General features: G+C 65.4%; 1 protein-coding gene across 2 annotated transcripts; it reads left to right on the forward strand.

The window, feature by feature from the left end:
- The first annotated feature begins 313 nt into the window (after positions 1 to 313).
- Positions 314 to 20,921, forward strand: TRAF4 (TNF receptor associated factor 4). Of its 2 annotated transcripts, XM_077836782.1 has the most exons (7): positions 314 to 500; positions 13,469 to 13,520; positions 15,476 to 15,580; positions 18,057 to 18,218; positions 18,389 to 18,550; positions 18,694 to 18,849; positions 19,015 to 20,921. In XM_077836782.1, exons 1-7 carry the CDS (start codon positions 358 to 360, stop codon positions 19,645 to 19,647), a joined length of 1,413 nt encoding a protein of 470 aa, XP_077692908.1. In that variant the 5' UTR covers positions 314 to 357; the 3' UTR covers positions 19,648 to 20,921. The 2 variants fall into 2 exon arrangements, with proteins under 2 accessions (XP_077692908.1, XP_077692910.1); XM_077836784.1 differs by lacking the exon at positions 18,694 to 18,849.
- Positions 20,922 to 21,143: the final 222 nt, after the last annotated feature.

A 21,143-nucleotide genomic window follows, 5' to 3' on the forward strand; every position in this document is an offset into this window, starting at 1 on the left:
GGCCTGGCTCTGGGGACTCCGGACCTGGGGCTGTGACCCCCCTGAGCGAAGTCTTGCGTTGACCTGGCAACCGTGGTGGGGGGGGGAGCAGCCCTAGGCGGGGGGGGGGGCAGCGCGGTGTCTGCTCTGCCAGCCGCTGTGGCGTTGCCCCCGGGGGCCGAGCCGGGAACCCCCCCAGCCGCTGCTCGCTCCCCGAGGGGGGCGGGGCGGGGCGGCCGGGCGCTAGGACCGCGCGGAGCCCGGGGCCGCCCTGGGCGGGGCCGCCGCCTGCCCCCGGAGCCGCCGCGCGGCGCGGCCCCAGTCGGTGCCCGGCAGGCGCTGGGCGAGCGGCGGCCCCGGCCCCGGCGCGGCCCCACCATGCCCGGCTTCGACTACAAGTTCCTGGAGAAGCCGAAGCGGCGGCTGCTGTGCCCGCTGTGCGGCAAGGCCATGCGGGAGCCCGTGCAGGTCTCCACCTGCGGCCACCGCTTCTGCGACACCTGCCTGCAGGAGTTCCTCAGGTGCCGGGGGCCGGGGGTGACGTCAGAGATCCCTTTGTTACGTCAGGCCCGGGGGGGGCCCCGGAACCCCCCGCGCTCGCGGCGCTCGCGGGCCGGCGCTGGGACAGTGCGGGGCTCCCCAGGCTGCTCGCCGGGCCCGGGGGGGCGGGGGGGTCTCGTGGCCGGGCCGGAGCCGGGCTGGCGGGGCCCCCCCGGGCAAAGCCCCCCGGGATTCCCGCGCCCGGGGCAGCGGGGGGGGCGAGTCCGGCTCCTGCCCCGGGCGGTTTGTTCTGGTGCCCGCCTGGCCCGGCGCTTTCGCCCCCCCCCGGGACCCGGGACCCCCGGGCGGAGCGGCCCGGCCTCTCCGCAGCGCCCCGGGGCGGTCGCCGCTGCCTGGCCCGGCCCGGCCCGGCTCGGCTCGGCTCCGCGCGCGGCGGGAGGAGGGGCCGAAACTCGCCGCTTTCGTGACGTCCCTGGGCAGGTGCGGAGATTGTCCCCGGGCGGGACGTCCCCCCCTCGGCCCCTCTTGTGCGCGGCTCGGGGGCCTGGGGCAGCACGAACTGGGGGGGCCGTGTGTGCAGCGGGGGGGGGCAAGTGTCAGGCGTTGCCCAGCCCCCCGGGGTGCGGGGGGGGGGTGCGAGGCTCGACACGGGGTCGGGTCACGTCCCTCCTGAGTCTTCACACCTGCGCGGAGCGCCCCGGCCACGTGGCTGTTCCGCCCGGGCCGCCCGGCTCCGGCAGGCAGCGACCTGGGTGTAGCAGGGCTGGGAGCTGCGCCCTGCCCCGCCCCGGCTTCTCCTGTCCCGGCCGGCCTGGCTTGCAGGAGGGACACGCATTTAACTGCATGTTCTGCCCAATCCAGCACGCCCCAGCCTGCCCTCCCCTTGTGCCCCAGCCTTGTGAAGGGAGGATGGGAGTCCCTGTGGGTAAGGGCAGCCTTGCCCCCCCTCCCCCCCGTTTCCAGGCTGGGTCCCTGCGAGGGGGCACCACAGCGGAGATGTCCCCGTTGTCCCCCCGCCCTGTCCCACGTCCAGGGTGGTGGTAGGCGTTGTGGCCCACGTTTGCGGAGCCAGAATCCGGGTGCTCTCTACATGGTGGTGGGCCGGGGGGCCCTGCCCAGGGTATACAGACTCCTGTTTCTCCAGCTGGGGGCTGTCCTGCTCCTGGCTCTGAGTTCTCACTCGCTTCCCACCCGTGGGCTCAGTCTCGGTCTGCGGGGGCGAGGGTGGGGGGTTAACCCCTCAGTCCTGGCAGGTTCACACTCTGGTGCATTCCAGGCTCTGCCTTCGGTGGTGGCACCAGCCAGTCCGTTCTGCACTCTGCCCCCTGCGCCCTTTGTGTGAACATCCCTCCCTGATACCAGTCACACTGCTGCCCTCTCTGCCTGCCCCGTGTGGCCTGGTAGTGGGAAGGACCCTGCAAACATGCTGGCTATGTGCCCAGCTCAGCAGCTGCAGCTCCATGCCACCCTGGGCCCTCCTCCGTTTGACTGAAGACCAGCTGGTTCCCTGCTATGGGGCGGGGGGGACGACAGCCACTTTATTGCAGAAGTGGGTTCCAAAAGTGGGGAGGGGAAACCCTTGGCCACGACAAGACCCTCTCTGAGGAGCCAGAGCTCAGCCAGGCTACATCCCACCCTGCTGCAGGCCCATAGGGTTGTTTGCCCCCAGACCCTTCAGCTCCATGTGGTGGTTTGGCTACAGTGTTCTCTCAGGGTCTGGTGCTGTGAGCAAGCCCCTGGAAATGGGAAGACCCTGCTGAGAACCTGGGCTGTGTGTGTACAGCGCCTGGCACAGCGGGGTCCCAGTGCTACAGATCACAATACAGCATCTGCAGATGTGGGCAGGGCTGGGAGCTGTGCACTGGGTTAGGAGAGGCCTGGTCTGTGGTCAGGGGACGGGGATAGAGGCTCTGAGAGGCAGTGCGGGCTCAGCAGCCCATGCAGTGGCAGTGGGTAGAGAGGAGCCTTTTGTGTGTTGCACAGTGTGTAGCTAGCACGGTCGGTCCTGTTCCCGGTGCACTCAGGGCCTTCGGGATCCCTGCGCCTTTGTGCTGGGGACACTGCTGGGAAATAAGTGTGCCAAATGGGATTTATTTCAGCCCTTGCCGGACATCCCTTAAGAGCCCCAGCCCAGCTTAGCTCTCAGCAATTGCAACACTGACCTAAAGAGCAGAGTCTTCAAATTGGGATTAAACGTGTGCGTGTGGGGACGTAGGTGGGAGCTTCAGGGTGAGCGGTTTTCCTTCGGGCACCTTGCCTTTCTTCCACAGCCCTGCCCTTCTCCTTGCTGTGAGACTCCATCCTCCTGGCAGGATTGTGCCCTTCACCAGAGATGGAGCTCTGCAGCCACTGGTGTGAGCCCTGTCCACACCACAGCATCTTAACCCTGCTGTTGAAGCATGCTTGAGCCATGGGGTTCTGGAGGGGTCGCCTGTGGCAGCAGCTTCCCACAGGCTTGCTGAGTGGTTATGGATTGCCAAAGTGCTGCCAGGGCTTGGCATGTGCCGTCCCTGGCCCCCCGCCCCCGCCGGGCAGGCAGGGTCTCTCTCGGGCTAGCCAGCTGTCCACAGCCTCGCCAGGGAAGTTTGGCGTGCGCCTCTGAGCACTCCCAGAGCCAGCTGCTTCCAGCACCACCAGCCAGTCCTCTGCCTCCTGCTTCCTGAATGAGGCCCAGCGGCGCGAGAGGCGGCTCTGGCTGTCGGTGCTCAGGCGGGGGCCTGGTTCAGTCATGTTCTCCAGCCTGACACACCTCAGCAGCCTGTAGCTCCCATCTGGGGGGCTGCGGTCCCCCCTCCCTCAGGGCAGGGCTGGGGGCCAAGGAAGCCCCTCCACCTCTGAGGGCTGTTTTGTGTAGAACGATTTGTGTTTAACCCCTTGGTGCCCAACTCCACTGTCACCAAGTGCAAAGCAGGCAGCTGTGGGGTCTCTGGGACTGCAGAACCCTCTGGGGCTGAGCTGGGTGCCTGGTGTGCAGAGTGTCGGAGGCGGGGAGGACTAGAGCACAGGTTGGTGCCAGGACCCACGGCTGGCCCCGGGCCATGGCCATGCTCCCTGTGACTGCGATGCCCAGGCCCACTGACCAGCACACCAGACTGAGTCTCTGTGGCGTTGTCCAGAGTTTAACTAAACCCCTGGCTTGGTAATGAGGAGCCCAAAGTTGGCCCTGGTGCCTGTGAGCAGGAATAGAACCCAGGCTACTGCCTTGAGCGTGTCGGCACGGATCCCACTACGGGGTGCACGTGCCTCGCACACGAGGCCTGGTTTTTTGTGACTGGCAGGGCTGCGTGTGCACCTTGTGCTCCCGCACGGGGGCATAACAGGAGGGGTGGCTCTGACTTGTCTCCGTTTCTGTTTAATGCCCGTGGCAGTGAGACCGAACCTGGCGCACGTCGAACCTGCACGTTCCTAGCTCAGACTAAGCGCCTTGAGAACCTCGGCGCTCCTGACCACTATGGGCTGAGGGTGACTGTGGCCTGAAATTCTCTGTTTACACCCCCTCCCCCAGCACAGACCCTCACCATACAGGGTCTCTGTAGCGAAGGAATCAAGCCCCAGGGCTTAGCCCTCCTTCCATGGACTGGTTCCCCTGACAATGGGCACAGCTGGGACCTGTTCTGTCTGTGAGAATCCCACATTCCCAGCAGATGCTCAGCATCCTCGTCCTTCTCTGGACTCATGAGGCTGAAACTCCACTCTCTGGGACAGTCCACGAAGGTCTCATCAGCCCCCAGACGGTGAGCGTCAGAACCCTCCAAATGGCCAGGCCAGCATCCCCTTGAACCCCACAGAGCGTCAGACGGGGCCCCAAGGAAGGACCCCGCACAGCCAACCTCAGCTCTGACACCACAGCCCCTCAGGGGTTGCAGCTCTGTGCTGAGGGAACTCGGGGCCTTCCCATAGGCACAGCAAGTCCTCCCAGCCCTTCCTGGAACGGGGGACAGGGAAGGACGTTGATGCTTCCTGGCCCAGCACTATGCTGCCATGAGCGTTGGCCCCAGCCCAGTGGATGAGGCGCTGTCTGAGCCAGACCCATCGTCTGTATCGAGATGTCCGCTGGCCCCATGAACAGATTGGGGCTGAAAGCGCCTTCTACCTCGGCACTGCCCCAGGGGAGGTCTTCTCTTCACAGTCACTGGGGCATGTTCCCTGCTCCCAGCAAGGCACCTCCCCTCCTGAGATTTACAGGCTTCTCCTGCAGCCCAAGCCCCCCTGGCCTGTCAGGACTGGCGCTGGTGAGCTACCCGTGTTCATCTGTGATGCCGCCAGGCATCACCAGCCCTTGGCCCTGCTCTCAGGAGCCCTCGGCTGCCTGGGTTTGAGTTGTGGGGGGAGGGGGGATTTGCCGCCTGGCCGCTGTCTGGGAGCTTGAGGAGGCACAGAGCACGTGTGTGGCCCTGAGGGATGCTGCTAGCCAAAAAAACCTGGTCTCGTGCACGCAAGGTGTATGGGCTCCTCTCGCGGGAGCTGCACGGACCACGGCTGGGAGAACCACAGCTCCTGTAGGGGAGGAACTGTCCTCTGGGCTCCCCCTTCAGCGCCCACTCCTGCAGGAGCCTGTCCCGGGGTGCGGCATCCCCTCCTGCTGGTGGGGCTATTGGCCATGGGAAATGCGCTCCCCTCCGCCAGCGGCCCCACTCCCCAAAGGGGCTGGTGCGGAGTGTCCTGGCAGGGTGTGAGCTCACTGGGCTCTGCGCCTTGGTCTCTTGACTGTTTGGAGGCGTGGAGGGATGTGCTCCCGTCTTTTGGGCTAAAGGAGCGAGGGCTGGCTGCAGCTCAGAGCAGTGTCTCCCCGTCCCCCGTGGCGCTCAGCCCTCCTGGTGGTGTGGGGGCCGGGCATGCCCAGTCTTGCTGGGCTGGCTGCGTAGCCAGGAATTGGGAAAGTGTTTTGTGATTGCTTGGTCCAGGACTGAGCTGGCACAGGGCTGGGAGCGGAGTGAGGCCGGGCCTCAGGGGCTGCACCAAGGAGCTGAGCCCTGTATAAACACGGTAAACTGTCTGTTTCTGCTGTCAGATGGTCCCAGTCAACAGCCCCTGACCCCAGCCCCAGTCTGCCAAGTCAGAGAGGGGCCCCACCCTCTGTGGGGTGACCCCTCCAACAGGGCGACCTTCTGCTGAGCAGAGCTGGAGAGTCCCCAAGGCCGTGGGCTCTTGGGAGGAGCCAGGCAAGTGCCACATGAAGACAAGAGGAACCTAATTTGTGCAAAACTGGGGGTTTCTCAAGGGAGGCTCCTTCCATCCTATGGTGCCGTGGAGGGGGTGACTAGGACGTGACTGGGGGCAGCTGGAAGCTGACTTATCTCCCTGGGTCACCTGCACTGATGCTGCCTGGGGCCTGCGTCCAGCTCTTGGCTCGAGTTAGGATTTCTAATGTCAGAGAGGGGAGATGTCTACTGGATTAGAGCAGGGGGCTGGGAGTCAGGACTCCTGGGTTCTGTCCCTGGCTCTCGCACGTCATGCTGCCTTAGGGGATCTCTGTGGACCCTCGGAAGGTGCTGACCCTGCTGCAGGGCTGCTGTTCTGCCCAGCCCCCGTGGTGTGGCAAGGGGCGTGGGCTCGGGTCAGTCTCTGGTAACTGATGCGTTGGGCAGGGTGCATGGCTGAGCTCGCTGCTGGGGCCTGGAACAGAGCAGGGTCCCAGGGAGAGTGCTGTGACCCTCCTCCCCCTTGGGCAGCCCAGCCCCAGACCACGCAGTGTTCAGGGACGGTCAAAGGCAAGGACTTCACTCCCTAACTGCTGCCTCAGCACATTCTCTGCCCAGCCAGCCGTGGTGGAGTGAGCAGGCTTTGTTGGGGATTATGTCTGTTCTCCCCCGCCCTGCCGTGGGGGCCTGCAGCCTGTTCCTCTCTGTGCTGGTTAACCCTTGCTCTGTGCACGGCGCTGGTGCTGGGGAGGTGCATGGCAGCCAGCGTGGGAGCGCATTAGGCTGCCGGAGCCGCAGGGTTCCCGCCGGGTCGCCTGGAGCTAGCCTAGGCCATGTGCCTGTGCCCAGTCTGGGGTGGGGCTGCTGGCGCGAGCCAGGCTCCCACACTGCTTAGCATGGCGCAGCCGGGCCGGGCTCCGCCCCAGCCTGCTCCAGCCTTTGCAAGGAGCCTCGTTCGCCCTTGTGTACCATAATCCTCGCCCTCGGCTTAGTCGCCTCCTCTGGGCGTGGAATCCAGGCAGAGCGCTGGCGGCTGGCTGGGAACGTGCTGAGGCTATGTCTGAGCTATGCCCAGCTGTGGGAGCTGCTGTCTGAACCGTTCTCGGGTACTGCAGTGCTCGGCTCTGCCCACGGTCTGTCCCCGGGGGGAGGTGCCTCTGCCTGCGGGGAGGCCAGGTTCCATTGCCCGGCTGGCTCCGTGCTGCACTGTCAGGTGTGTGGCTCCCTGGCGAGCGCTCTGCTTCCATGTATCCCGCTGCTTAGGCTGGGGCTTTATTTCTCCTCGCTGCCCAGCAACTGTCCCCACAGGAACGGCGGGCGCCCAAACAAACTGGGAGCTGGGCAGCCTGGGACCCGTGCAGGGAAGCGGGCTCGGCCTACGGCGCTGGGCTCAGGTGGCAAGGAAACCACCCAGCCGTATTGGCCGAAACCTGGTGGTTTCCCTCTTGGTGCGTCTGCGGAGGACCATAGGGGCTGAGCGCTAGGGGTCTGACCAGCCCTTGTTCTCCAGCAGGCCGTGGGGCCAGGGCTCTGCCTGGCATCCCCGCCATGGCATTGGCAAAGGCCTTTCCTCCTGTAGAAATAACCCAGCCTGGAAGCTGAACCAGGGGGCGAGTTGGATGCCAGGCTGTGACACGTGTGAACCACTCCTGGGAGTCGGGAAGGGGAGCCCTGGCTGGTCAGTGCTCTCCCAGCTGCCCAGGGCCCCCATGTATTCCTGTAGCACCTGTGGACAGAGGTGTGACTAGCGACTATGAGGGAAGGGCAGGTGCAGTTTCCTGTCCAGCTCCACTGGGCATCCTGGGAAGCACAGGAGCTGTTGCCCCAGAAAGAGGCCCCTGCCATGGGTAGGAGATCCCAGCTTTGCAGTGGGAGCCTGGCCCAGTCAGACCTCTGGGCTGCAAAGCCTGGCGTTCAGACTCTGTGTCTCCTGCCCGGCTGCTCAACCCTGCGCCCTGCCTTGCTCCTCTCCTGTCTCCCCAGCTGCAATTGTTGCTTGGCCCCGCTTGTTCCATCCAGCCCTGGTTAGTCCGTGTGAAATGCTGCTGGCACCCTCTGAATCCTCCTGCTGGGGTGGCGTCTCTGCTCCCCGGGCGCCCGAGGGAGCTCTCTGGGCCCGGGTGGGAGAGGGGTTAGTGGAGGTAAGCGCCAGGGTGAGCACAAGGATATAAACTGGCCAGCAACAAGTTTAGGGGGGAAAACACCCAACTGGCTTCGGGACTGAGGCTGATCAGTTTGTGGAGGGGATAGTACAATGGGACTGTGACTGCTAGCAGCAAATACCTCCAGTGGCCGGAGATGGGGCACTGGATGTGGAGGGCTCTGAGCTACTACAGAGAATTCTTTCCCAGGTGTCTGGCTGGTGGGTCTCACCCACATGCTCAGGGTCTAATTGATCACTATATCTGGGATCAGGAAGGAATTTTACCCTGGGTCAGGTTTTTGCCTCCCTCTGCGGCGTAGGGCATGGTTCACTTGCAGGTTTAAACTAGTGTAAATTGGGGAGTCTCTGTAACTTGAAGACTTTAAACCATGATTTGAGGACGTCTGTGACTCAGCTAGAAGCGTAGGAGTGGGAGGGATCTCGAGAGGTCGTCTAGTCCAGCCCCCTGCCCTCATGGCAGGACTGAGTATTATCAGAGCTCAGGGGTCTATTACAGGAGTGGGCGGGTGAGGTTCTGTGAGGTCAGACTAGCAGATCACGATGGGCCCTTCTAGCCTTGAGTCCCTGAGTCTGTGGGCTGTGGCAGGGGGCTGTCGCATGGGGGGTGTCCCCTCCCCTGGGCTGGGCTGTGGCGGTGCCCGGGGCCCCGATGTCTCTCCGATGCAGAGTCTGAGTGGTCCCAGGGGTGGCAGTTCTGGTTGCCGTGAGCACGGTTCAGCAGAGCTGCTGTTCAGGTCTGTAGAGCAAATGCACTGTGGCTGCCTGCCGTGCCCTGCCCTGCCCGATCGCTCCTGTGCGTGTTGCTGGCGGGCCAGGCCCCTGGGAATGCACGGTCACGTGCTGCTCTTCTCGTCTGGCAGCTTCTTAATTCTGGCTGAGCGATTTAGTAGCACTGCCGGGGATGTAACCCTGTCATGTCTGGAGAGCGGCTGCCAGCCTCCCTGTGTTCTGATGGCAGGCGGGTCGTGCTGTGTCCGAGCGCCCCAGGCCTCGCTGCTAGACCTTGTCCTGGACACTCGCCACAGGGAGGCTGGTGGGACTGGCTGTGTTGCAAGCCTGAGGCAGACCAGCGAGGCAGGGCGCTGTGCAGCTGGGTGGAGGAGGGTTCCTGTGCAGGGGGAGGCAAGGGCCGGGCCCCCCAGCCTCAATCTCCTCGTGCTCCGGGTTCTCCAGGAATCTGGCAAGTGCAGCCAAGCTCCTAGTGGTCCCAGGTGAGATCCGTGGGCCAGGGAGCTGCCGCATGTTGGTGATTCGGGGTGGCAGAGAAGCGCTGGTGGCAGGGAAGGGCTGGCTAGCCCCAGTGGCTCCTCGGCCTGTATTGGCTGCAGCTCCTCTGGCCTCGGCTTGGGAGCAGATTTCACTGTAGGGCAAAGGTTGGGCATTTTTCTGCACAGTCTTGGCCCAGGCGTAGCTGCAGATTCTGCGACGGGCCCTTGGCCTGTGCTGCAGTCGAATCTCTGCAGTGCTGGGCCCAGGCCACGGGTGCCTCCTTGCCCCTCCACCACTGGCTGTAGGGCTCTGCATCGGGCCCCCAATTCAGGGCCCTGGTGTCTTCCAGCCACGGCTCCCTGCTCAGTGCCTGAGAGAGGGCAGGGATCTGAGCTGGGGGGCTGGCAGTGTGCTTAGGCTGGCAGAGCAGAGCATTGCCCAGTGCTGGCCTACACCCTCGCCACCTCCAGATGTGCATGGGGGAGCCCAGGGCAGGCGAAGCAACCCCTCCTCTGGAGCGGGCGCCTGGGGCTGGCCGAGGCACAGTGGGACTCTGGGTGTGCTTGGCCCAGGATGGCCGCAGCTGTTGATCTCAGTGGGGCGACTGCTGCTGTCTCGGCACACTGGGAATCCCAGGCTGGCAGCAGCTGGAAGCCTGGCTGAAGGGACACCTGTTCCCAGGCTGCAGCCTGGGCCTTTCCCATCCCTGTATGTCCGTCGGGGGATTTGATGGGGGGAAGGCAGTTGGACTGAGCTGCGCAGCACTTGCCTAAGCAGGGATCTGGTGTCAGGGGAGGAAGCAGCATCTGCTAGGGGTGGGGGTCGGGTAGGGGCATTTCCAGGGTCAGAAATCACGGCTCGTGGGCCTTGATAAAACCCATAATCTGTGCAAGGGCCAGGTGGGAGCCCCCCTGCTCTGGCCTCCCTCAGTCTCTCCTGGGGCTTGGAAGCAGTGGGCGGATGCTCGAACTGCGTGGAATACGGTGCCGCGCGCCGGAGTCTCTGTTTATTTCCATCGGGGTTCATGTAACTTACCCAGCAGCTGGTGAGGGGGAGAGGAGGCCATGGGAACTGGGGGAGGGGAGGAGCAGCTGGCTGAGCCGGGCCTGGGCTGTGGGAGGGGGGGAGAGAAGGGGTGTGAGCCAGGTAAATGCCCTGCTGTAGTGATCACTGGCCTGGCTCTGTGCAGGGCTCTGGAGCGGAGACCCACGGGGGGGCCAGGGGCTCCATGTGCCAATCCAGCCTGTGCCAGGGGAGGGGAACGTTTACGTAGTCAACTCCCACCCTGCCCCAGTGACTCACAGGGAGGCGCTCCTGCGGGCGTGACACCCGCTGCGTAACTGACCTTTGTCACGTAGGGAAGGTGTTTACACTCCCTGCCTGGCACTGGCTGTGCCTTGCTCTGCCCTGGCCTAACAGGCAGCCGTGTGCTTGGAGCTGTGCCCACGGAGCTTGCGGGGGAGGCAGCCAGGGCCAGCCCCACCTTTTGGACATGTCCTGGCCTCCTGCGGGGAAGGTGTCCTCTGGGTATGCTGAATCGGGGGTGTTACTGGGGCCTGGAGTGCAGCCCCTGCTCCCCATGGCCCTGCCTGGGGCAAGGGCTTGGCCGGCGGAGACTAGCTCGGGGGGCTGAGTGATCTGTGGCACCTGCCCCCCACGTCGCTGCAGCCAGGCCCCTCTCCCCTCCTGGCCGTGGCAGTCCTGGTCTGCCTGCACCTTGCACGCATGCTGCATGAGGACCCCAGGCAGCGTGGGCTGTCAGCGCAGGGAGATGGGGCCAGCACTGTGCAAGGCCTTTCCCATGGGACCCAAGGGGCTCCCTCCTTTCCTGGAGCTCTGTTGGGGGGCTGAGGGCTTGCTGCTGCCGGCTCCATGAGCTCAGAGGTCAGGGGTAACATCTGGAGCTGAGCACGTGGGGGCAGGCTTATTACCAGGTTCAGATACAGGGCACATTTCCTCACCAGGGAAGCCTGAAGGGTGGGCTGGGAAAGCCCAACTGCCTGGATCCGTGCAATGGCTTGGGGAAAGAGCAGTGGTGCTGGCTGCAGGCTCAGGCGCACTCTGGGAGAGGCTCCACTGTGCTGGGGGCCCAGTCGCCCAGGGCACCTCCAGGCCTGCCAGGAGAGGGCCCAGCCCAGCCCCACTCAGGCTGTCTTGGGGGGTGGGGCCCAGTGCAGTGTCCCCCAGGCAGGGTGCCTTGCGCAGGCTTTGGCGCCTGTGGAAGCTGACCAATGGACAAGGGTGACTCCCCTTCCCTCCCGCGGGGTGCAGGTGTCTGTGTGTCTGGGCCCTGGCAGGTGGGGGGCAGCTCCAGGGCGAGCCTGCTGTGTTTCCAGGTGGGGCGCTGGGTTTGGGGAAGGCACTAGCCGGCTTTGCCTGGCCTGCCTCCGCGCCTCCTGTTTGCTAGATGCGCCGCTGGCAAACGCTGCCACCTGCCCCACGCGGGGAAACCTGGGCTGCTATCACTGGCCAGCTGTGCGAGGGGCACGGGGCATGGGGCACGGGCACCGGGCACTGCACAAGGGGCCTTCCCAGCTGAGTCCCCGAGTCCAGGCTCCTGGGATCTGTGGGAGGCTGGAGAGTGTTTCAGAGTAGCAGCCGTGTTCGTCTGTATCCGCAGAAAGAAAAGGAGGACTTGTGGCCCACCTTGGTTATCACTACAAAAAGTCCTGTGTCCCCTCCCCCCCCCCCCCGCTGGTAATAGCTCTCTCTCGTTACAGTGTGTATGGTCACACCCATCGTTTCATGTTCTCTGTGTATATAAATCTCCCCCCTGTACTTTCCACTGAATGCATCCCATGAAGTGATCTGTAGCCCACGAAAGCTCATGCTCAAATACATTGGTTAGTCTCTAAGGTGCCACAGGGCCTCCTGTTCTTTTTGGAGAGTATGTGTCATCCATATCCCCCCCCTTCCCCCCCCCACGCGGTACCTAGACCCTTCGCAGTCCAGGGCTCCCCTGCCCCCCCGGGTGACCTGTCTCTGAGCCACGCACAGCACTCCCCCCCACGCCGTCCCAGCAGAGCTGTCAGCCCCTCCCAGGGTCAGAGGCTGGGGGAGCTGCAGGGGTGGATGGGACTGAGCTGAGAGCTGGCGGTTTCCTGGAAACCAGGAGCCCCTGGGCTGCCTGGCAGCACGTCCACCCCGCAACATCTGGCGAGCAGCTGTGGCGGGGGAGGGGGAGAGGTACCAGCTCCCGCTGTGGGGTGGCAGATTTCTCACCTCTAATGGAGCCTGGGAGGCGTTTAGCACCTGGCTGCGGGGAGCTGCACCAGACCATGGGGCGGAGCTGGGCCTGTTGGCCTGGCCTGCAGAGCCCTGACTGCCCAGGGCTGGGAGCAGCTGCCCTGCTTTCCTCCCGGGGCCCATGCTCCAGAAATGTTCAGGGCCCGGGGGCTCGGCTCCACCAATGTTTGGGGCCGGGTCTCTTCCTGGGCGATGTAAAAGGGCCCAGGGGCCCCCGGCTGCCGCCACCAGCAGCACAGTGGGGCTAAGGCAGCTTCCTGCCCGGCTTCGCTCCACGCCACTCCCAAAAGCGGAACGGCCCTATGGTCCTGGGGGGCGGGGGCGGTGTGTCTCCACACGCCGCCCCCGCTCCCAGCACCAACTCCGCAGCTCCCATTGGCTGGGAGCTGCGGGGGTGGAGACCCCCTGGCCCCCTGCCTCGGAGCCGCTGCCAGAGGGGGGTGTGGGTCGCTTTCGGGAGCCTCCCGAAGTAAGCACTGCGCCCAGCCCAGCCCAGAGCCTGCACCCCTCACCCCCTCCTGCACCCAAACTCCCTCCCAGAGCCTTAGGCAGATGTGTGGGGAGTGGGGGGCGGCAGGACTTGGATCTGTTCTGGGCATCACCAAACATTATACAAACCTGCCGGCCCTGATGGGGTCACTGCTCCATGCTGCTCTGGGAATGAGCCCATCCCACCCTGCAAAGCCTGGGGGGGGAGGTGGGTCACACCCTGGGAGGTGTCGGGCTGGCGGGAGAAGCAGAGCCTGGCATTCGAGTCACTGACACTCTCGCCCCGTGGCATCGAGCAACCAGCAGAACGGCAGGCTGTGAGGCAGAACAAGGCCGCTCTTGGCTAGTTTCCCTCCTATGTGGAAGAGTAGCCGGGCCAGCTTGAGGGGCCATGCACCCCAGAGGCTGCTGGGGGAGGCTGAGCAGAGAAGGGGGCGTTTGGTTCACTTGTGTCCCTTGCTGGGTTTGAGCTCTTCTCGCAGGGCAGGCAGAGCTTGGGCGTTGGGCATGGCTGGGGCGTTTCAAATGACTCAGACGGAGGTGACGCGCACGCCTCTGTGTCTTCACCTGCCCTCAGAGCAAACCTAGTCCCTTTCCTTATTCAGAGGGAAGTGCCGTGTGTGGGGGAAACTGAGGCATACAGGGGACTTACTAAAAAAAACGACAGAAAATTCCAACTTTGCCCCCCAGGGAGCCCTGCTGTCCCACCAGCTTTGACCTTGGCTTGTTTCTATTGCAGTGAAGGCGTCTTCAAGTGTCCAGAGGATCAGCTGCCCCTCGACTATGCCAAGGTGAGAGCCCCGCCCTGCCCGTGACAGCTCAGCCATGGGGAGGGGGTTTGGTGCCCAGCAGGGCGTTGCCAGGGAGCTCGGCTCGGGTGCAGCATTTTCCCACTTGTCTCCTGCCTCCCATCCATTTGCAGCCCAGGGATGGAGGCCCCAGAGCTGGGGCGAGCCGTCCGGCAGGGAGGTCAGCCAATGCATGAGGAGCTGAATCTCCCCCTTCCCCGCAGCCTGGGCTTCCCCAACGGGGGGATGCTGCATCAGGTCCCACGGAGCTGGCAGCGTGGACCGCGCACGGCCTCAGCCAGTGGCCTCCCTGGGGTGTCGGGCTGCGCGAGTCTGTGTGGCAAATAGACCTGGCAAACAGTCTCCACGTCACGGACAGGGACCCCCTCCCCTCACAGCCTGCCCTGGGATTGTGCATTGGCACACCTGGCACAGGCTGCGATGCCAACGTCGCTCTGAGGCGAGAGAGCCCTTCGTGCAGCTGTGCTGGGAAACTGGCTCCTCTCCCAAGAAAGGCTGCTTGTTCGCCGCCCTGGCATGGCAGAGCCCCTGCCACCTAACAGGAAACAGCTCGACCCCACGGGGGGGAGGACGTCCAGCCACAGCTCCTGCGCCCAGCTGGGCCAGCCCCCCTGGGCATCTGGCTTGTTTCCTCCAACCCTCTGAAGAATGCTGCTGGAGCCAAGACCCAGGCCCTGCCCTCCCCTCCCCTCCTGTGCCCCTCAATCCTGACCTGCAGCCCCTGCTGTCCCAGCCCTGGACTCGAGGAGAGGGGGTTAATTTAACCCCGAGCTAAGTGGTTCCCAGGCAGGTTCGTCCAGCCTCTCCCTTGTGGAGAGGGCATTGCAGGCTGCGGGCAGCCCAGTGGCTCAGGCGGGCACCTCTCAGGGCAGGTGGATTTAGAGGCATGATGCTTGTGTGTGGAGCCGCTGGGAAGGGGGAGAAGGACGGAAGAACCCAATGCACCGCTACAGACTAGGGACCGAATGGCTCGGCAGCAGTTCTGCAGAAAAGGACCTAGGGGTGACAGTGGACGAGAAGCTGGATATGAGTCAGCAGTGTGCCCTTGCTGCCAAGAAGGCTAACGGCATTTTGGGCTGTATACGTAGGGGCATAGCGAGCAGATCGAGGGACGTGATCGTTCCCCTCTATTCGACATTGGTGAGGCCTCATCTGGAGTACTGTGTCCAGTTTTGGGCCCCACACTACAAGAAGGATGTGGATAAATTGGAGAGAGTCCAGCGAAGGGCAACAAAAATGATTAGGGGGCTGGGGCACATGACTTATGAGGAGAGGCTGAGGGAACTGGGATTGTTTAGTCAGCGGAAGAGAAGAATGAGGGGGGATTTGATAGCTGCTTTCAGCTACCTGAGAGGGGGTTCCAAAGAGGATGGCTCTAGACTGTTCTCAGTGGTAGAAGAGGACAGGACAAGGAGTAATGGTCTCAAGTTGCAGTGGGGGAGGTTTAGGTTGGATATTAGGAAAAACTTATTCACTAGGAGGGTGGTGAAACACTGGAATGTGTTACCTAGGGAGGTGGTGGAATCTCCTTCCTTAGAAGTTTTTAAGGTCAGGCTTGACAAAGCCCTGGCTGGGATGATTTAGTTGGGGTTGGTCCTGCTTTGAGCAGGGGTTGGACTAGATGACCTCCTGAGGTCCCTTCCAACCCTGATATTCTATGGTTCTATGATGCAAAGCCAGGACCTTGCCCCTGGCTGAGGCGGAGCCTGGTCCTGGAGACACCGGGCGGCAGGGGAGACGAACACCCTGGTGAGGGGCAGGGGACGTGTCCATACTCACTGTCTGCCTTGGGCCCCAGGACTCCCCCGGCCTCGCCAGGAACGCCCTGCCCCTGCTTGGTGCCTGCTCCGGGGCGTGGCTGGTGCCCCTGGGACGGGCCTGGTCCTGTTCTGACCCAGGGTGCAAGTCCCCCGATCTCCAAATGTCCCTTTCCCCAGATCTACCCGGACCCCGAGCTGGAGGCGCAGGTGCTGGGCCTCACCATCCGCTGCATCCACAGCGAGGAGGGCTGCCGCTGGAGTGGGCATATCAAGCACCTGCAGGTGAGCGGGGAGGGGGCTGGGGCTGCAGGGCTGGGAGGGGCAGTGCGGGCGGGTTTGGCACTGGGCGGCTGCCGCTGGAGTGGGCATATCAAGCACCTGCAGGTGAGCGGGGAGGGGGCTGGGGCTGCAGGGCTGGGAGGGGCAGTGCGGGCGGGTTTGGCACTGGGCGGCTGCCGCTGGAGTGGGCATATCAAGCACCTGCAGGTGAGCGGGGAGGGGGCTGGGGCTGCAGGGCTGGGAGGGGCAGTGCGGGCGGGTTTGGCACTGGGCGGCTGCCGCTGGAGTGGGCATATCAAGCACCTGCAGGTGAGCGGGGAGGGGGCTGGGGCTGCAGGGCTGGGAGGGGCAGTGCGGGCGGGTTTGGCACTGGGCGGCTGCCGCTGGAGTGGGCATATCAAGCACCTGCAGGTGAGCGGGGAGGGGGCTGGGGCTGCAGGGCTGGGAGGGGCAGTGCGGGCGGGTTTGGCACTGGGCGGCTGCCGCTGGAGTGGGCATATCAAGCACCTGCAGGTGAGCGGGGAGGGGGCTGGGGCTGCAGGGCTGGGAGGGGCAGTGCGGGCGGGTTTGGCACTGGGCGGCTGCCGCTGGAGTGGGCATATCAAGCACCTGCAGGTGAGCGGGGAGGGGGCTGGGGCTGCAGGGCTGGGAGGGGCAGTGCGGGCGGGTTTGGCACTGGGCGGCTGCCGCTGGAGTGGGCATATCAAGCACCTGCAGGTGAGCGGGGAGGGGGCTGGGGCTGCAGGGCTGGGAGGGGCAGTGCGGGCGGGTTTGGCACTGGGCGGCTGCCGCTGGAGTGGGCATATCAAGCACCTGCAGGTGAGCGGGGAGGGGGCTGGGGCTGCAGGGCTGGGAGGGGCAGTGCGGGCGGGTTTGGCACTGGGCGGCTGCCGCTGGAGTGGGCATATCAAGCACCTGCAGGTGAGCGGGGAGGGGGCTGGGGCTGCAGGGCTGGGAGGGGCAGTGCGGGCGGGTTTGGCACTGGGCGGCTGCCGCTGGAGTGGGCATATCAAGCACCTGCAGGTGAGCGGGGAGGGGGCTGGGGCTGCAGGGCTGGGAGGGGCAGTGCGGGCGGGTTTGGCACTGGGCGGCTGCCGCTGGAGTGGGCATATCAAGCACCTGCAGGTGAGCGGGGAGGGGGCTGGGGCTGCAGGGCTGGGAGGGGCAGTGCGGGCGGGTTTGGCACTGGGCGGCTGCCGCTGGAGTGGGCATATCAAGCACCTGCAGGTGAGCGGGGAGGGGGCTGGGGCTGCAGGGCTGGGAGGGGCAGTGCGGGCGGGTTTGGCACTGGGCGGCTGCCGCTGGAGTGGGCATATCAAGCACCTGCAGGTGAGCGGGGAGGGGGCTGGGGCTGCAGGGCTGGGAGGGGCAGTGCGGGCGGGTTTGGCACTGGGCGGCTGCCGCTGGAGTGGGCATATCAAGCACCTGCAGGTGAGCGGGGAGGGGGCTGGGGCTGCAGGGCTGGGAGGGGCAGTGCGGGCGGGTTTGGCACTGGGCGGCTGCCGCTGGAGTGGGCATATCAAGCACCTGCAGGTGAGCGGGGAGGGGGCTGGGGCTGCAGGGCTGGGAGGGGCAGTGCGGGCGGGTTTGGCACTGGGCGGCTGCCGCTGGAGTGGGCATATCAAGCACCTGCAGGTGAGCGGGGAGGGGGCTGGGGCTGCAGGGCTGGGAGGGGCAGTGCGGGCGGGTTTGGCACTGGGCGGCTGCCGCTGGAGTGGGCATATCAAGCACCTGCAGGTGAGCGGGGAGGGGGCTGGGGCTGCAGGGCTGGGAGGGGCAGTGCGGGCGGGTTTGGCACTGGGCGGCTGCCGCTGGAGTGGGCATATCAAGCACCTGCAGGTGAGCGGGGAGGGGGCTGGGGCTGCAGGGCTGGGAGGGGCAGTGCGGGCGGGTTTGGCACTGGGCGGCTGCCGCTGGAGTGGGCATATCAAGCACCTGCAGGTGAGCGGGGAGGGGGCTGGGGCTGCAGGGCTGGGAGGGGCAGTGCGGGCGGGTTTGGCACTGGGCGGCTGCCGCTGGAGTGGGCATATCAAGCACCTGCAGGTGAGCGGGGAGGGGGCTGGGGCTGCAGGGCTGGGAGGGGCAGTGCGGGCGGGTTTGGCACTGGGCGGCTGCCGCTGGAGTGGGCATATCAAGCACCTGCAGGTGAGCGGGGAGGGGGCTGGGGCTGCAGGGCTGGGAGGGGCAGTGCGGGCGGGTTTGGCACTGGGCGGCTGCCGCTGGAGTGGGCATATCAAGCACCTGCAGGTGAGCGGGGAGGGGGCTGGGGCGTGGCTGCAGGGCTGGGAGGGGCAGTGCGGGCGGGTTTGGCACTGGGCGGCTGCCGCTGGAGTGGACATATCAAGCACCTGCAGGTGAGCGGGGAGGGGGCTGGGGCTGGGGCGTGGCTGCAGGGCTGGGAGGGGCAGTGCGGGTGGGCGGTGATACCAGAGAGAGAGGGAGACGCGCACGCCCCCCCCTCACGTTCCTGTCTCGCCAGCCCCATCTCGGCACGTGCGGCTTCAACGTGATCCCGTGTCCCAATCGCTGCAGCGCCAAGCTGAGCCGGCGCGACCTGCCCGGCCACCTGCAGCACGGCTGCCCCAAGCGCCGCGTCGAGTGCGAGTTCTGCTCCAGCGACTTCACCGGCGAGGCCTACGAGGTGCGGGGCGGGGCAGGGGTGGTGTGGGGAGCCAGGGTCCCTCTGGGGGGCGGGGCCGGCCCCACGGGGTCCCCCCCTCGCAGGGGGCTGGCGTGAGGGGCGGGGTGGTGCCGGGACGGCCCCGCGGGCGACGCCCCCTGGCCCCAGCTCAGCGCGCTCTTGCCCCCCAGGATCACCAGGGCGCCTGCCCCCAGGAGAGCGTGTACTGCGAGAACAAGTGCGGGGCACGACTGATGCGTCGGCTGCTGCCCCAGCACACGCTGGCCGACTGCCCCAAGCGCACCCAGCCCTGCCCCTACTGCACCAAGCCGTTTGTCTTCGACACCATCCAGGTGAGGCGGGGCCCTGCGGGGGCGGGGGGTGCTGCTCCCTGGGCCGCGCGTCACGCGAGCCCGTTGGGTGCGCCCAGGTCGGGGCCCAGCCGGTCTCTGGGGGAGCGCTGCTCCAGCTAACAGCGCCTCCCCCTCTGCCCCAGAGCCACCAGTTCCAGTGTCCCCGCTACCCCGTGCCCTGCCCCAACCAGTGCGGGACACCCAGCGTCGCCAGGGAGGACCTGTCCGGGCACCTGAAGGAGACCTGCAGCACAGCCATGGTGCTGTGCCCCTTCAAAGACGCTGGCTGCAAACATCGGGTAAGTGCTGCCCTCTGCCCCCGCCGGCCTGGGCCACCGCCCCGAGCGCCCAGGCTCCTGCTGGAGCTCCCTCCCCAGCCCTGGCTCGCACCGGCCCCCCAGCACCGGCCCCTTCCCTCTCTTCTGTGCTGCACTCCATCGATGGCTGCTTCTTCCTCCGTGCAGTGCCCCAAGCTGGCCATGAGCCGGCACCTGGACGAGAGCACCAAGGTGCACCTGGGCATGGTGTGCTCCCTAGTCAGCCGGCAGCGGCAGGAGATCCAGGAGCTGCGGCAGGACGTGGAGGAGCTGTTGGTCAGCAGCGACGGGGTCCTGATCTGGAAGATCACAGACTACGCCCGCAAGCTGCAGGAGTCCAAAGTGCGCAGCAACTACGAGTTCTTCAGCCCACCCTTCTACACCCACCGGTACGGCTACAAGCTGCAGGTGTCCGTGTTCCCCAACGGGAACGGCAGCGGGGAGGGCAGCCACCTGTCCGTCTACATCCGGGTGCTGCCGGGGCAGTACGACAACCTCCTGGAGTGGCCCTTCTCCTACCGCGTCACCTTCTCCCTGCTGGACCAGAGCGACCCCTCGCTGGCCAAGCCCCAGCACATCACTGAGACCTTCAACCCTGACCCCAACTGGAAGAATTTCCAGAAGCCGGGGGCCTCCCGCAGCTCCCTGGACGAGAGCACGCTGGGCTTCGGGTACCCCAAGTTCATCTCGCACGAGGACATCAAGAAGCGCAACTACGTGCGGGAAAACACCGTCTTCATCAAGGCCTCGGTGGAGATCCCGCCGCGAATCCTGGCCTGAGCCTGGCGTGGAGACGTTAGCCAGGGGCCTCGCGGCTCAGCCTGGCCGCAGCTGCCTTGCGGCGACTCCGTGGCCTTTCTCGGTCTGCAGCAGCCTGAGGGCACCGTGGGCTTGTCTGACTGGGGCCCTCTTGGTGTTTCCGCCCCAGAGGCCCAGCAGCTCCCTCCTGAGCAGGGACTGTCGCAAGCAGGTTTCCTGCAGCAGCCATGGCCTGGAACCACCCTGGGCCCCGCCCGCTGAGACCCAGTGCCGTGGCTGGAGCTGGCCGTGGGGTGCAGGGAGAGGCCCCGCAGACTGGGTGGGAAGGAGAGCGGGCCCTGCCCTTCATACATGTTCCCATGGGCTGGCTCTCCAGCCTCAGGACAGCCGTGGGGCCCAGGCAGGCTGGTCACCGCTGCCCCCAGCCTGCGCCCCACCAGAGTGAAACACCGCCTCTGTGGGGCAGTGTTGCAGCTGGGCCTGGGGGAACCCCAGCCCCCCCTCCAGCACCTGCAAGCCCTGGAGCCGTGCCCACGGCGGGCAGGAGGGGTAGAGCCATGCTGTCCTGATAGCGTCAGTGGCATTGCCCCCTGGGAGCTGGGGCTTCTAGGCTGCCACCCCATGGGGAGAAAGTGGATCCAGCTGATCTCCACTGGGGCCATTGGTCATATAACCCAAGCTCTCCTCCCCTCCTGAGTGCCTGGAGGGGGCAAGGCCTGGGGCTCCCTGCAGGCTGCCCGCCTCGGGGCAGGACTTGCCCCTGTGCCCTGCAGCTCAGCTAGGGCATTCCCCCTCCCCCCGAGAGCCCCAGAGAAGCCTGGACAACACAGGAGCCATGTAGCGGGGCAGGGATCCCCTCCCCTCCCATGAGGCCTTTGCAATGAAGCCCTAAGAAGGGAGCCCCAGTGAGGGGTCCCCTTGTAGCTACCAGCCCCCTGGTGCTCTGGAAGCCCCACAGGGAGGTACAGACCAGCCAGAGCCTGATGCCCCAGCAGCAAGGAACCGGCAGGTCCCCTGGCGCTGTGCATGCGGATGCCAGGGTCCCCAGGCTCCGTCTCCTTCCTGCTGCCTCAGGGACCCCCGGAGGGCACAGGGCCCCTCCACCCAGAGCCATGTTTTGTGAGCACCCGCCCCAGCGTCTGGCTGGGGAGCTAGGGTGCATGTGTCTTATCACCGGGGAGTCTTCCATATCGCGTCACTCCGAGGGGAGGGCGTCTGTTATTTATTGTCCTGGCTGCGGAGCTGCCCGGCCCTGCTGCCTTCACACTTTTTCAATAAACTCTTCTTGTATTTATCAGGTTTGATCCTGCTGCCTTTCCTTCCTCGCTCCGCAGGGGTTGGGCCACAGGTGGGGCTTGACATGCAAAGGAACTGCAGTTAATTGCCATATGCAAATGAGATCACCCCTCTCTCTGCTGGGGCAATGTAGAGGGGGAGGCAGTGTGACTTAAAGCAGAGTCTTAGCAATGAGTTCGGGGAACCCACCAGGTAGACACATCATTGCTATGGCGGGCGGG

The sequence above is a fragment of the Eretmochelys imbricata genome, chromosome 17 (genome assembly GCF_965152235.1).
Source record: "Eretmochelys imbricata isolate rEreImb1 chromosome 17, rEreImb1.hap1, whole genome shotgun sequence".
NCBI classification, from domain to species: Eukaryota; Metazoa; Chordata; order Testudines; family Cheloniidae; genus Eretmochelys; species Eretmochelys imbricata.

Bases quoted from the DNA above. Each gene is read 5' to 3' on its own strand.
- TRAF4 (XM_077836782.1), top strand. From the start codon at position 358: ATGCCCGGCTTCGACTACAAGTTCCTGGAGAAGCCGAAGCGGCGGCTG. The intron at 18,219-18,388 runs GTGCGGGGCGGG...CTTGCCCCCCAG, and splicing joins TCACCGGCGAGGCCTACGAG to GATCACCAGGGCGCCTGCCC. The intron at 18,850-19,014 runs GTAAGTGCTGCC...TCCTCCGTGCAG, and splicing joins ACGCTGGCTGCAAACATCGG to TGCCCCAAGCTGGCCATGAG.